Here is a 12,550-nt window from a genome sequence, read left to right on the forward strand (position 1 = left end):
GCTAAAACATAGCTAACATTATATGGTTAACACATTGCTAACATTAGCTTGTTAACACATAACTAACATTAGCTGGTTAACACATTGCTAACATTTGTTTGTTAACACATAGCAAACATTATATTGCTAACACATAGCTAACACCAGCTTGTTATAACACATAGCTAACATTAGCTTGCTAACAGATTATAACATGAGCTTGCTAACACAAAGCTAACATTATCTTGCTAACACATAGCTAACACTAGCTTATTATAACACATAGCTAACATTGGATTTCTTAACACATAGCTAACATTAGCTTGCTAACAGCAAACTTGTCTTCTCTGGCAGACATGGAATGCTAAAATCCTAATAATAATCATGATGAATCCTCAGTTCCTTTTTCTGTTTAATCTGTTGAGGTAGTGTTGAAGTGTCTCAGTTCACCTTTCTGTCCATGTCCTTATACATGCATAATGTATTAGCTTTTTCTGTATATTAAATAGTAATAGTGTAATATGCCTTATTATATATTTTTTAAAAAGTAGATTATGACAGAATTTTTATGATGCTGTCCGTCAAAAAGACAGACAAGGAGAAAGTCTAACACAAACTCTGGTACACACATGTTCATACTCTCACAGCTCTGGGCTACAGTACATTAAAACCATGACAATAAGATGTGCGTTTGTTTGTGTTTTGGATGTGTGCTGCATTCATCAGCATTCAGCGCTACGCAGTGATCCCACTGTCCACCAACTCGGGCTTGATTGGTTGGGTGCCCCACTGTGACACCCTGCATGCCCTCATCAGAGACTACAGAGAGAAGAAAAAGATTTTGCTCAACATTGAACATCGCATCATGCTCAGGGTGAGAAACCACCAACATCCAATAGGTTTCTACTTGGTGCATTTTCATCACTCAAAATAGACAACGTGTATAGAGTTAGTTTTTTTCCTATCCTAGTTTCATCTAGCATCTTTAAGATCAATTACAGCACATTTCTTGGATAGATTTCGATTATTAAACACAGATTTATGTCTAAATGAGCTTAGGTCCTTGCACTTTGTTCGTGCCAAGTCGTCTTATTCATAAAAATGTTTGTAAAGGTGTTATTTTCATTTCAATACATTTATAAAAGCTGTTTTCAGTGATGATATTGATGAATAGCAAGGCTGCACATTCACAGGTTCTTAATTGTCAAGAATTAACTGGATATCTTTGCCTCAGAAATGTTCAGTTAGACATAGAGAACACTTAATATTTCCCACTGAGATATCACTACAGGAAGCGTGACATATAGGAGCAGAGACGGGGCTGATTAAGACCCTGACATTCGCTGTGCACACAGCTAACACAGAGTGGTTTTATTAAAAATGTGTACACTGAAGAGGACACATCAAGGCTCAGAATAGGATGATGGCATCATGTTCAATTGTAAAAGTATTTACTGGTGACCAGGAGAAAAAAACAAAAGTCTGTGAGACTGTTGATGGGCAAGCAGGAAATGTCACTCTCAGTCAGTTCTCTCATCACAGAATGAAATCAGTCATTAACTGAAAATGACAAACAACCCCTTTGTTTGGCCTATTTTTCAAGAAACCTGCTGAAAAGCTACTTTCATCAATAAATGTGAAAATGGAAGCAGAGTGAGTCCTGTGGAGTTTGCACATGCAGGGTCTAAATTCACTAAACCTTTAATGGATCTCACCCTGTGCGCACATTTGCTTCTGCTGGCATGTTCTGAATAAAAACTTTTATTTTCGATTTACTAATAGTGTTATTAATGATGTGTGACATTCGGTTTAAGCTTTCTAAATGGCAAGATATTTAGTTGGCCAGTCAGTCAGCCAGGCCATTAATCAGTTCAAGATTAAACGTGAAGAAGATGGGAGAGAGAGACAAAGATAGATTGGAGTCTTTTTCTTTCTAAACCCAGAAATGTCACAGTTCATTAAATGTAAAGTATTACTTTGGTTATTTTTCAGTTCTGCTGCAAGTTTGCAAGTAACTCTGTTGTTACATACACACATTCAGAGCTAAAACACTGTGATAAAAAATTATAAACTAAGGCAATTTAACACCCTTACTATAATGAAACCTGCTTATACCCAGTTTCTAATTCCCTAAGACCTGGAACTAGGGTTGGGCAATATGTTGAAATTTTCCAACCTGCCATTGTTCACCCAGCAAGAGGCAATTGTTGATTTGTGCAATTTGTATGTAGAGTCCGACTAATATGAGATTTTTGAGACCAATGCCGTTACTGATTTTAGAGGGGGGAAATTAATCGATATCGGATATGGTGGCTGATATAGTAACCCTTTTTAATCTGGAATGAAACCTTTTGTGCACCTATTTTTCACAACTCTGCAAATGTACCCAGAAAGCTACTTTCTTAAACATAAAACTTTATTAAATATAATTTAACATTGTTATACAAATAATGTATTACATTGTCAGCCAATTCTATAAATGATAACTGAGAAAATAAAGAATTATCTTTACTGTTCAGTTTCAGTCAATTGCTGCAGCGAATAAAAAAACAGGGTCTTAAAAAGTCTAAAATCCAATAATATGAATTTAAGGCCTTAAAATGTCTAAAATTAGTTACTTTTATTAAAACAAATGCATGCACTTCAGTCGCACTTCTAAATGCTATAAGATTACTATAAAATGGAACTAAGTACCTGGATTTGAGCTGTAAATAAATTCATATACTTTGCAAGTAATTCCGCGCCTCTGATTTTCCTTCATGTCTTTTGTACTTTTTTTTTGTCAGTATGGATGTGAAATGGGTCCTAAATTGTATTCATTATGGTCTTAAAAAAGTAAAATTTGACCTTCAGAGACCCTGAAAAATGAATAACTACAATCATGTCTAAATCACGGCAAGCAACCTTTTCTGCATTATATATAGTGTAAGAAAAAGTTTCCCTAACAGCACATATTGCACAGCATAAACACTGAATCTGATAAGCCTTTGATAGGCCGATAACAGCTGATAATATCTGTCAACCGATATCTGTCAGGCTCTAGTTGTATGTCTCTTGAGCTCTTCAATTGATTTTAAGAATCTTTAAAGGCCCCATGTTGTCATAAGTAAGATTTCCACGTCTTTCTGTTCTAAAGCAGGTCTAGAGACTATACATACATTATTATGCTGTTATTCTACACTGCTGGTTTCATGTTAATGCATCATAAAGTTGTAGTTTTAAAGCTTGAAGAGCCTTGAAATAAACTCGCTACAAGATGTTTGTTTTCACATTTAAAGTGTGCTTTTGTAAACTGGCCATGTGTGTTGCAGATGGCCCCAGACTATGATCACCTGACGCTGATGGAGAAGGTGGAGGTGTTCGAGCACGCCGTCAACAACACGGCCGGAGATGACCTGGCCAAGCTCTTGTGGCTGAAGAGTCCCAGCTCCGAGGTGAGACATTCTGCTTCTTTCCTCCGTCTGCACAGCGGACGATGATTGAGTGTACTTGATCTTCTCAGCATCCGTCCTCACATTTCAGTGGTCTGGGGTAAAATGTCAAGAGTGCTCAGTTACAGGAAAGATGACACACAGATCTATAGATTAACATTTTTAAGAAGCAGAGGAAAACATTTTAAGTGTATCCTTTCTCACACTGACTAATTATTGAAGTAAATACAGTGAGAATAAAACTGTTGCTTTCCCTGAAGAATATTTTTCTGGGTTGTGTGTCCTACTTTCAAACCACTGACTTAGCAGGACTTAACAATCAGACCTTCAAACTGAATCCATTTTTAGGAACATTAGTACTTTGTGTTCCTGATGTTCTGCGTGTTCAAGTGTCGGAAAGATGTATAAAGTGGGCTGCCTGAGATTTCTGTGCCATTTTCCACACTGCTCTGCTCTAATGCTGTGCACCAGGAGAGCTCTCATAATTTAGATGTTACCTCTCCTCCAGGTGTGGTTTGACAGGAGGACCAATTACACCCGCTCCCTGGCCGTGATGTCCATGGTGGGCTACATCCTCGGACTGGGTGACAGGTGAGTTTTCATCCAAATGTTGCATCATTTCAGACACGTTATAATAATTAGAGCTCAACAGATACAGGTGCATCTCTATAAATCAGAATATCATGGAAAAGTCAATTTCCAGTAATTCGAGTCAAACAGCCCCAACCAAGTACTGAGATACAGATGGACATACTTTTCAGAGGCCAACATTTCCATATTAAACATACTTTTTAAAATCGGTCTTTTGTAATATTAAAATTTTGAGACACTGAATTTTAGGTCTTCATTAAATGCAAGCCATAATCATTATAATTTGCATAAATTATACACTTCTGTGTGTAATGGATCTATATAATGTGTTATTTCCAATATTTTACTTGAATTACTGACATACATAACGTTTCTATGACATTCAAATTTATTGAGATGCACCTGTATAAAACGCTTCTTGGCATGATTTTTTTATTTATTTTTTTAAATCATCAGCATTTCACTGAAACTGAACAGTATGATGTTTATTCAGCTATTTATTCTCTTTTTATGTATATAATTATTTATAGAATTTGCTGTCAATGAAACACATTGTTTGTATAATGTATAACAATGTTAAATATTATTTTTGTAAAAAATAATAATCTTTTTTTAGAATCTTTTTCTAAAAAAATCTTTTTTTAATCTTTTTTCTTTTTTTAATCTGCCACCATATCAGAACCAGTATTGGCCTCATTCTTAAAAACACATATCAGTCATGCTCTAATAATAACAATAATGACGACAGTTTTCATGAGACATTGATGAGGAGATTCTGTTCTTCAGGCATCCCTCCAACTTGATGTTAGACCGGTTGAGTGGCAAGATTCTCCATATTGACTTTGGCGACTGCTTTGAGGTAAGAGGACATTTTCCTTAATAGATTATCCACACATCATTTTTCTTCATGCATCTGAGACTGACCCTCATTACAACTTTCACCAGGTCGCCATGACCAGAGAGAAGTTTCCTGAAAAGATCCCGTTCAGGCTGACGAGGATGCTGACCAACGCCATGGAGGTATGCAGCTCTGTGCTGTCTTGCACTCTGAGAAACACTGAGAGAGTGTGAATGTTACTGCATGTAGGAAGAAGAGTGTTCGCTTAAGTTTGTCAAAAGTCTTAAACTGTGTCATAGAAAGATACCTTTAATAAGTTAAGTCCCTTGTGCTTGACTTTAAAATAGTTGATCTGACGTCATAAATGAAAACTGCCATAGAGAGTTAAATCTTTTAAGCAACATCAGTTCTGATCATAACTACCAAATATTTTTTCAATTTCAGAATTCTAACTCTTTCTGTGCCTGTTAACATTTTTTTTTACAAAAAGACACAAAAAAATGAAAAATTTTCTGTATACTGAATGCTTGTAGGTTTTTTTTTTTCACATTCAAGAATGTGTCAATAATTAACACTGATTTTGATGCATTGCATTAAACACTGCAGCGTTTATGGGCTCCATATACAGCCTTTACTGATTATTTCTACTTTTTAAAAAAAAATATTATGTACATTTGTTTGTTTTGGATTGTTTATTTTTGATATTCTTATATACTTTTCAATCTTTTGCATGGTGTGCTTGGAGATTTAAGTGTTTTTTTCTATCTATCTATCTATCTATCTGTCTGTCCGTCCGTCCGTCCGTCCGTCCGTCTATCCATCATAGGAAAAACATGAGAAAGGGCTCAATCTGGTGGAAAATAGTGAAAACACTACTTTCAATGCATGATTTTATGCTAAAAAGCCAAATATGACCCAGGTGAGGCACAGCTGTGTCACTCATATTAAAGCTACAAATACTGCTGGACTTAAACTGAATCCTGTCTGAGCTTGTTCTCCTGTGTCTTCTGTATTTTAGTCAGAATAATAATTAATCTTTCCCAAGAATAAGGAGTCATGACTCACTGTGCCTTGAAATTAATGAGCAAAGAACAAAAGGAATTAGAAATGAAAGCATTGAGAAATAAGATTCAATATTGTGGAGATTTATGTCATCTCTCATTTTCAAGCTTGAGCTTTTTAAAGCACAATTCGGGGATCTCAACCTTCACCAAACCTCAAAACACCAGTTTGGGTGTTGCTCTTAACTAGCAAATACATTAATCTCTCTTTAATGCACAATCACAAGCCTGAAACTGAAAGGTTTGTTTCCATCAGTAACATTTCCATGTGATTGTGTGGCAGGTGACAGGCCTGGATGGTAACTACCGGATCACCTGCCACACGGTGATGGAGGTGCTGAGGGAGCACCGGGACAGCGTCATGGCTGTGCTGGAGGCCTTCGTCTACGACCCGCTGCTCAACTGGAGGCTCATGGACAGTAAGACATCACCAGTCAGATTACATGTGGCAGACTAAAATAACCACAACAGCAACACATCACAAAAACAATAACAAGTTCAGCTCAGATACAAATACATCTTGGAAGGTCAGCACACATTACTCCACTTACAGTAGAAACTCTTTTCTTAAGGTGGTTTGGAGTAATATATGTAATCAGATGCAGCTTAAAGACTTAAAGTGCCGTCCCAGTAGTGAAATGGAAATCTATTTGGCTCTTATTTGGGAAAGAAATTGACCAAACGTTTAAAGAAGCGGTACAGACATCTAAAGGTCGTTGGTTAACTTCAAGCGGACAAAGTGAATGAATATCTCTGGCTCTCTTTCAACTGATACTGGCAAGGTTGCTTTAAGCAAGACATTTTATCTGCAATAGAAGAATACGTCAATATTAGTGAAGATGAGGCTCAGTATTTTCAGAAATGATAATTCAGCAATCTGTAGGTGTTTATTTTGATAATTAGAAACCAGTGGTAGAAGAAGTATTCAGGCCCCTTACTTAAGTAAAAGTACTAATATCACACTGTAAAATGACTCCACTACAAGTTAAAGTCCTGCATTCAAAACCTACTGAAGTAAAAGTACAAAAGTATCAGCATCAAAATATACTTAAAGTATCAAAAGTGCTTGTTATGCAGAATGGACCCACTCAGATTGTATATTATATTATTATTATATATTATATATTCTAAATACACTATTGGATTAATATTGTGATGCATTTATATCAGCAGTGTTAACCAGCTCATTTAAACTACTTAATATGCTGTTATGAGGTTTAATTTAAAAAATGTCTAATCACTTTAAATTCATCATATTTTTATGTTAAATCTTGACCTGAAAAGTAACTAAAGCTGGCAGCCTCAAAATTTAGTAAATAAGAAGTAAAAAGTTACATAAAATCAAAATACTCAAGTAAAGTAAAAGTACCTCAAAATTACACTTAAAACAGTAGTTGAGTAAATATACTTACACTGCAATTTATTGTGGAAAAGTTTCATATTATACCTTTAATAAAGTGTGATGAATATTTTATCATTGCAGTGGGAAACATAAGCATACGGTAAATATATCTAATCTGGGAGAAAATGTACATAATTTCAACACATCTGCTGTTTTTATAACCAGTGTTTTTCAGTGAATATCAGCTTTACTTGTAAAGGGTTGAAAATAACTTCTACATTTCAAAGATCAGAACAATGCTGCTGCTGCTGCTGCTGCTTCCTGTTTAATGGATGAAAACTGAACACTGTAATTGTCTAGTTGTCAAAAAAATCACTCACCAACCTTACCTGTTTCACTTAGCAAACACCAAAGGAAACAAGCGTTCCCGCACCAGGACTGACTCGTACACCGCCGGACAATCAGTGGGTGAGTCTGAAACACAAACTGTAGCCGTGATTGTTTTTTATTGATGTAAAAAACCCTTTTAACCCGTGACCGTGTGGTGTCCTCTGCAGAGGCTCTGGAGGGAATAGACCTCGGAGAGACCACACACAAGAAACCAGGGACCACAGTGCCTGAATCCATCCACTCCTTCAGTGAGTCGTCATTTTAACTTCAACATAACCAAACTCTCTCTCTGTCTTAAATGATTGGTGCAACTGATGTGTTATTGTAAAGCAGCACTTAACCCTTCTGTTATGTTCGTTTCTCAGGAACAGCAATAATGTGTAATTATCCAAAATTTCAGAAACCAAAAAAATCCCAATAAAAAGTGTTTATATTTCATGATATACTTCATTACTTACCATCTCAATCTATATTTAGTGCGGTGATGTTCTTTACCTCTCACAGATCATGGTTCAATGAGGATAATTCACTTGTTTTTCATAAAAAATGCACGTTAAAACTTTTTTTATGTACATTGGAAATACCTACTTATAAAATACAATAGTTTTACATGACATTGAGTTTTTGAAAACTTTATTTTACATTTTTTAATTTTTAATTTTATGGAGTGAGTTGATAAATTAACAAGAGTCTCCTCTTCTGTTCAGGGTCAGATTGACAATCGAACAGTATCTATGTAATATAAACATGCAAATATGTGAAATGAGCCATTTTCATTTTATATGTTGATTACACTTATTAAGCCAAGCAGAAGAAGTTTAATCCCTAAAAAACACTTTTAACATTTTTTTTTTTTTAAACTCTGAAATGGGTCAATTTGACCTGCAAAATAACAGGACGGGTAAGACCACTTTGATTTGAGCTGCTCAGATGCTCCATACAGAGGGCACTTCCATTTGGCTTTCTTTTCTTTAAGTTGTTACTAGTTACTGAAGCCAGTGTGTTTGTGTTTTTATTAGTTGGCGACGGCTTGGTACAACCTGAGGCGCTCAACAAGAAAGCCATTCAGATTATCAACAGAGTGAGAGACAAACTTACAGGTGAGTTCTGCAGCATTCAACAAGCACTACCAACTGAGAAAAACTGCGACAAAAGTTATTTGTCTAGAGTTTTTATGGTGTCATGCCATCGTTCTGACAGCCCAACAGTCCGAAAAATTTCCCATTGGACCAAAATTCCATTATCCCCAAACAAAAACCCATCGCTCTAAAGACTGTTCCTCCAGAAATACACACTCGCCCTGTAGTTTTTGCCCTAAATATGGAGCATTTTGACTTATAAGTGATCATTTTAGCCCAAACCATTACCTTTCCATAATCCTAACAATGTACCTAAACCTAAGCATTCCTTGATTAATGTAAATATTGGCAGCTATCTAGATTTAGTCTTTAGATGAAAATGCTTATTATTATTATTACTTTTTTTTTTTATCGGTGCATGTCATATATTTTGGAATTTCACTCAATGCTTTAATAATAAAATAATAAAAATATAACAGACTAGAATAATAAAAAAGAGGCATAATAATTTTTATAGGTGCATGCCAGTTTATTTGTCAATTTCCTTTTTTCTTTTTTTTATACTTCAATTTTACTTAATTTACTTAAATTTGCCATTGTCATTTCTGCAGTGCAACTGCTTACAAAGATTTAATTTTTTCAAACGAAACAAAAGAAAAAACACACAAAATAAATAAATGAAAGAAAATAATACAAATAAATAAATATATTAAATGAAAAAAGCAATTAGTCACATTTTATTCATTTTTATCCTTATAATTTTAGTATGAACTCAAAACATTTGCAGTTGTTTTTTTGTAATCTAGTCTTGTATGAAATGTGCTTGTTAGTTTTTATCAATCAGTCCAGCCAAAGCCAGTTATTGTCATTTGTTAAACTGATTTCACATAAAGTTTTATCTGATCATTAACTGATGAAAACAGCTAGCGTTATGACAGAGGTGCCATCTTGTCTTCATCATGTAAAAAAGGTAATTGATGAACATTTCCTCCGTTTTTACGTTAACAAAAAAATGCTGTAGTACAGAAATGCTGTACAGAAAATGATCAAGAAGTCAGATGTTTGACTCACACTTTAGGCTTACCCACCATCTTTTCCTGATGAGGAAAGCTCTCAAAACAATCCTTTAAAATACTTTGCTGTCACTGATTAAAGTCCTTGAAACTGAAGCTTGACCAGATTGAGTTTTCTGGAGAAAGTCTAGTGTTTTGATGAGAGCTTGTTCCCTGCAGGTCGAGACTTTTCTCATGATGAGACGCTGGACGTGCCAACACAAGTGGAGCTCCTCATCAAGCAGGCCACATCACATGAAAACCTGTGCCAGTGCTATATCGGATGGTCAGTCCTGCTGCTTGATTTGGCCTGCTGTTATTTTTTACCAGAAAGTTGTTTGCTCTTGATATCTTCTGCCTCCGAATTGAATCAGAGCAATGATGTAGGGCAGCAGAAATCCATGTATTTCTTGTTGTTTATGTAATGTTTATTTGTGTCAACCCCATTCACAGATTATGATGTAGTTTTCCCACATATTTGGATGTTTTTCTACATCTCTGGTGTGCAGTAGATGAAGCAGAATGAGTGAGTTTGCTTTACTAAAGTGAATCATGTCTTTTTCTCTCGTCAGGTGTCCATTCTGGTGAAGAAGCGTCTCCGGCAGAAGTTAAACTTGACATTTATTCTCGCTGGTAAACCAAGAGGACCTGACTTAAATAGGTATCTACTGAAAAAAGTACTGAAGCCACAGTGCAAAGCCTTCGAGAAGGATTTTGTTGTTTTTGTTGTATAGTTATCACATTTTTTTAGTGGCATGTTTTAAGATTATGAGAAAGAAAGTAAGAGAGACAGTTTTTACCTGAGGACCGTAATTTAACTCAAGTGTCGTAATTGCTTCAAATGACTCTCCCTGCTTTTAACACCATAATCTCTTGCTAAAAGCTTTCTTCCGTGGCCATATTGTAATAATTTAGGTTAGTTAAATGAACTTTAAACTGCTTATGAAAAACTCTTAATTTAATATTATTATTGCCTCTTTATTATACATAAGCAAACAAGACCATCAGAGAGAAGCTTGACTATTTCTACATAGTTATGTTAAATGTCTGTCAGGGTGCCACCGGATTGGATTCAGACAAAATCATGCAGGTTCACCAGAACCTCCTTTAGCTCAGACTACAGTAAATTGGCTCCACTGCCGCCTTTGACCAGCAGTCACGGCTCCAGGAGCTTCCTGGGAGCCAACACCCACACCACACTGCTGGAAGCCAAGGCCGTTTTGCAGGGCCCGCTGGAGGGAAGTGAGCCACAGGAGAACCAGAACCAGAAGTGAGCGGGGTAGACGGTCATATCCAGCTGCAGTAAAATGTTTTCTCAAGGCAATCTGGTCTGGTGCTCTTGGAAACCCTCGCTTGGGTCCACAACACAAAATAAAAGTTTGCTGTACAGTAGTTGCTTTAAGTTATAGCATTTCTTACTTCACACACTGTATTAAAAACCCACCAGTCTGTTGTGTTATTATGTATTAATGTGACAAATTTCAACAACATGGTATGCCTTGAACTAAACATTCTTTACTTATGACAAGCTGTAAGTAAAATCTGATTTGAGATGATCATAATGTACTGTATAGGCATATGTGTGCCATTAAACCCTGTACAGATACCACTGTGACTGCACTGTGATCATTTGACAGCACATGTTCGTTTGTCACTCCTACTCAAGTTAAAAATAGGAAGAAATTTGAAAATCTCATCTTCTCTATTTTAAGGCAAAGGAAATAACTCCCCTCTTGTTTTTCTTCCAGCGCCCACAGAGGGCACTCTGACTCCTAATAAGACCCATCTCCATCTTTTCAGGAAATACTTTGAGAGAGAGCATGTACTCATCAGGTCAGAGATGATGAGATCATACCAGATTTTCATCTAAAAACAGGAATACTTCAGATTTGAACATTTTCTCCCAAATTGAGATAAGATGGCTTGCTTTAACAGCAGCTCCTCCATATTTATCCTCATCTTGAGACCACAGGGAGATGCATTCATTCACAGCAAATGCACTCCCTGACAGAAATAAAACCGAATCAGATGTAGCAAATTGCAGCGGCAGCAGCAGTAGAGACAACTATTAATTTGGTTTCCTGTGCTGTTATCTGGTCAATGCAAGGTAGCTTCTGCTTTACTCGTGCTCATTGCTATTCCCCCTCTCATTTCTCCATTTATTTCTTCCCTGCATTCTCCTCTGAAGGTTAATTACTTATAGATAGTTAAGGATTACGGATCAACAAAAAGCAGCCCATTGATCTCTTCCCTGCCGTGCCCACCTCTGCAATGTCACACTCTTTACACACTGGGACAGAGGCCTGGTGATTATCTCTTCATATCGATCCATTCCTCCTCTGCCCCCCCCCCCTTGCTTCCTTTACCTCCACTCTGTCACTTTCTTCCCCTCCTGCCGCCAAAAGCTCATTATTGAAAATGTGACTTTTCATAGTCTGCGCCACCATTTCTGTTGTTCTTTCTCGCTCGTCTAATTTGTTTGCATTTTTTCAGTCTCTCAAGTCTGTTGAGGGGCAGGCGAGTCAATAGCTCAAGTTAAATAGGCTGCATTGATTGCGAGAGGGATTTAGCTGTTTACCTACTGTGGAAATGGGCCTGGGTTCACAAAAAAACTGAGCGGGTGTCTGCATGGAGCAAGTCAATGGTGACAAATGATACTCATTGGGAGACAATGCCCCTAAATGAGGGAAGGTGAAGGGCTTGGCGGCAGGAGCTGGGGGATGCAGTAGGCCGTGCTCCATCAGCCTTTAAGGTTGTCACATGAGGCTTCTCAGGCTTGCCACCTTG

At 36.6% G+C, this 12,550-nt stretch overlaps 1 protein-coding gene across 2 annotated transcripts in view; it reads left to right on the forward strand.

The window, feature by feature from the left end:
* mtor (mechanistic target of rapamycin kinase) overlaps nucleotides 1-11,369 on the forward strand; it is a 120,073-nt gene extending 108,704 nt beyond the window's left edge. For both annotated transcript variants that reach the window (XM_059333126.1, XM_059333127.1), the window contains exons 48-58: nucleotides 706-853; nucleotides 3,291-3,413; nucleotides 3,919-4,001; nucleotides 4,788-4,860; nucleotides 4,947-5,021; nucleotides 6,184-6,319; nucleotides 7,645-7,710; nucleotides 7,800-7,880; nucleotides 8,652-8,732; nucleotides 9,944-10,049; nucleotides 10,336-11,369. In XM_059333126.1, the coding sequence (XP_059189109.1) occupies nucleotides 706-853; nucleotides 3,291-3,413; nucleotides 3,919-4,001; nucleotides 4,788-4,860; nucleotides 4,947-5,021; nucleotides 6,184-6,319; nucleotides 7,645-7,710; nucleotides 7,800-7,880; nucleotides 8,652-8,732; nucleotides 9,944-10,049; nucleotides 10,336-10,351 (988 nt within the window). In that variant the 3' untranslated portion in view covers nucleotides 10,352-11,369. The remainder of the gene's footprint in view (nucleotides 1-705; nucleotides 854-3,290; nucleotides 3,414-3,918; nucleotides 4,002-4,787; nucleotides 4,861-4,946; nucleotides 5,022-6,183; nucleotides 6,320-7,644; nucleotides 7,711-7,799; nucleotides 7,881-8,651; nucleotides 8,733-9,943; nucleotides 10,050-10,335) is intronic.
* Nucleotides 11,370-12,550: the final 1,181 nt, after the last annotated feature.

The sequence above is a fragment of the Centropristis striata genome, chromosome 5 (assembly GCF_030273125.1).
Source record: "Centropristis striata isolate RG_2023a ecotype Rhode Island chromosome 5, C.striata_1.0, whole genome shotgun sequence".
Taxonomy (NCBI): Eukaryota; Metazoa; Chordata; class Actinopteri; order Perciformes; family Serranidae; genus Centropristis; species Centropristis striata.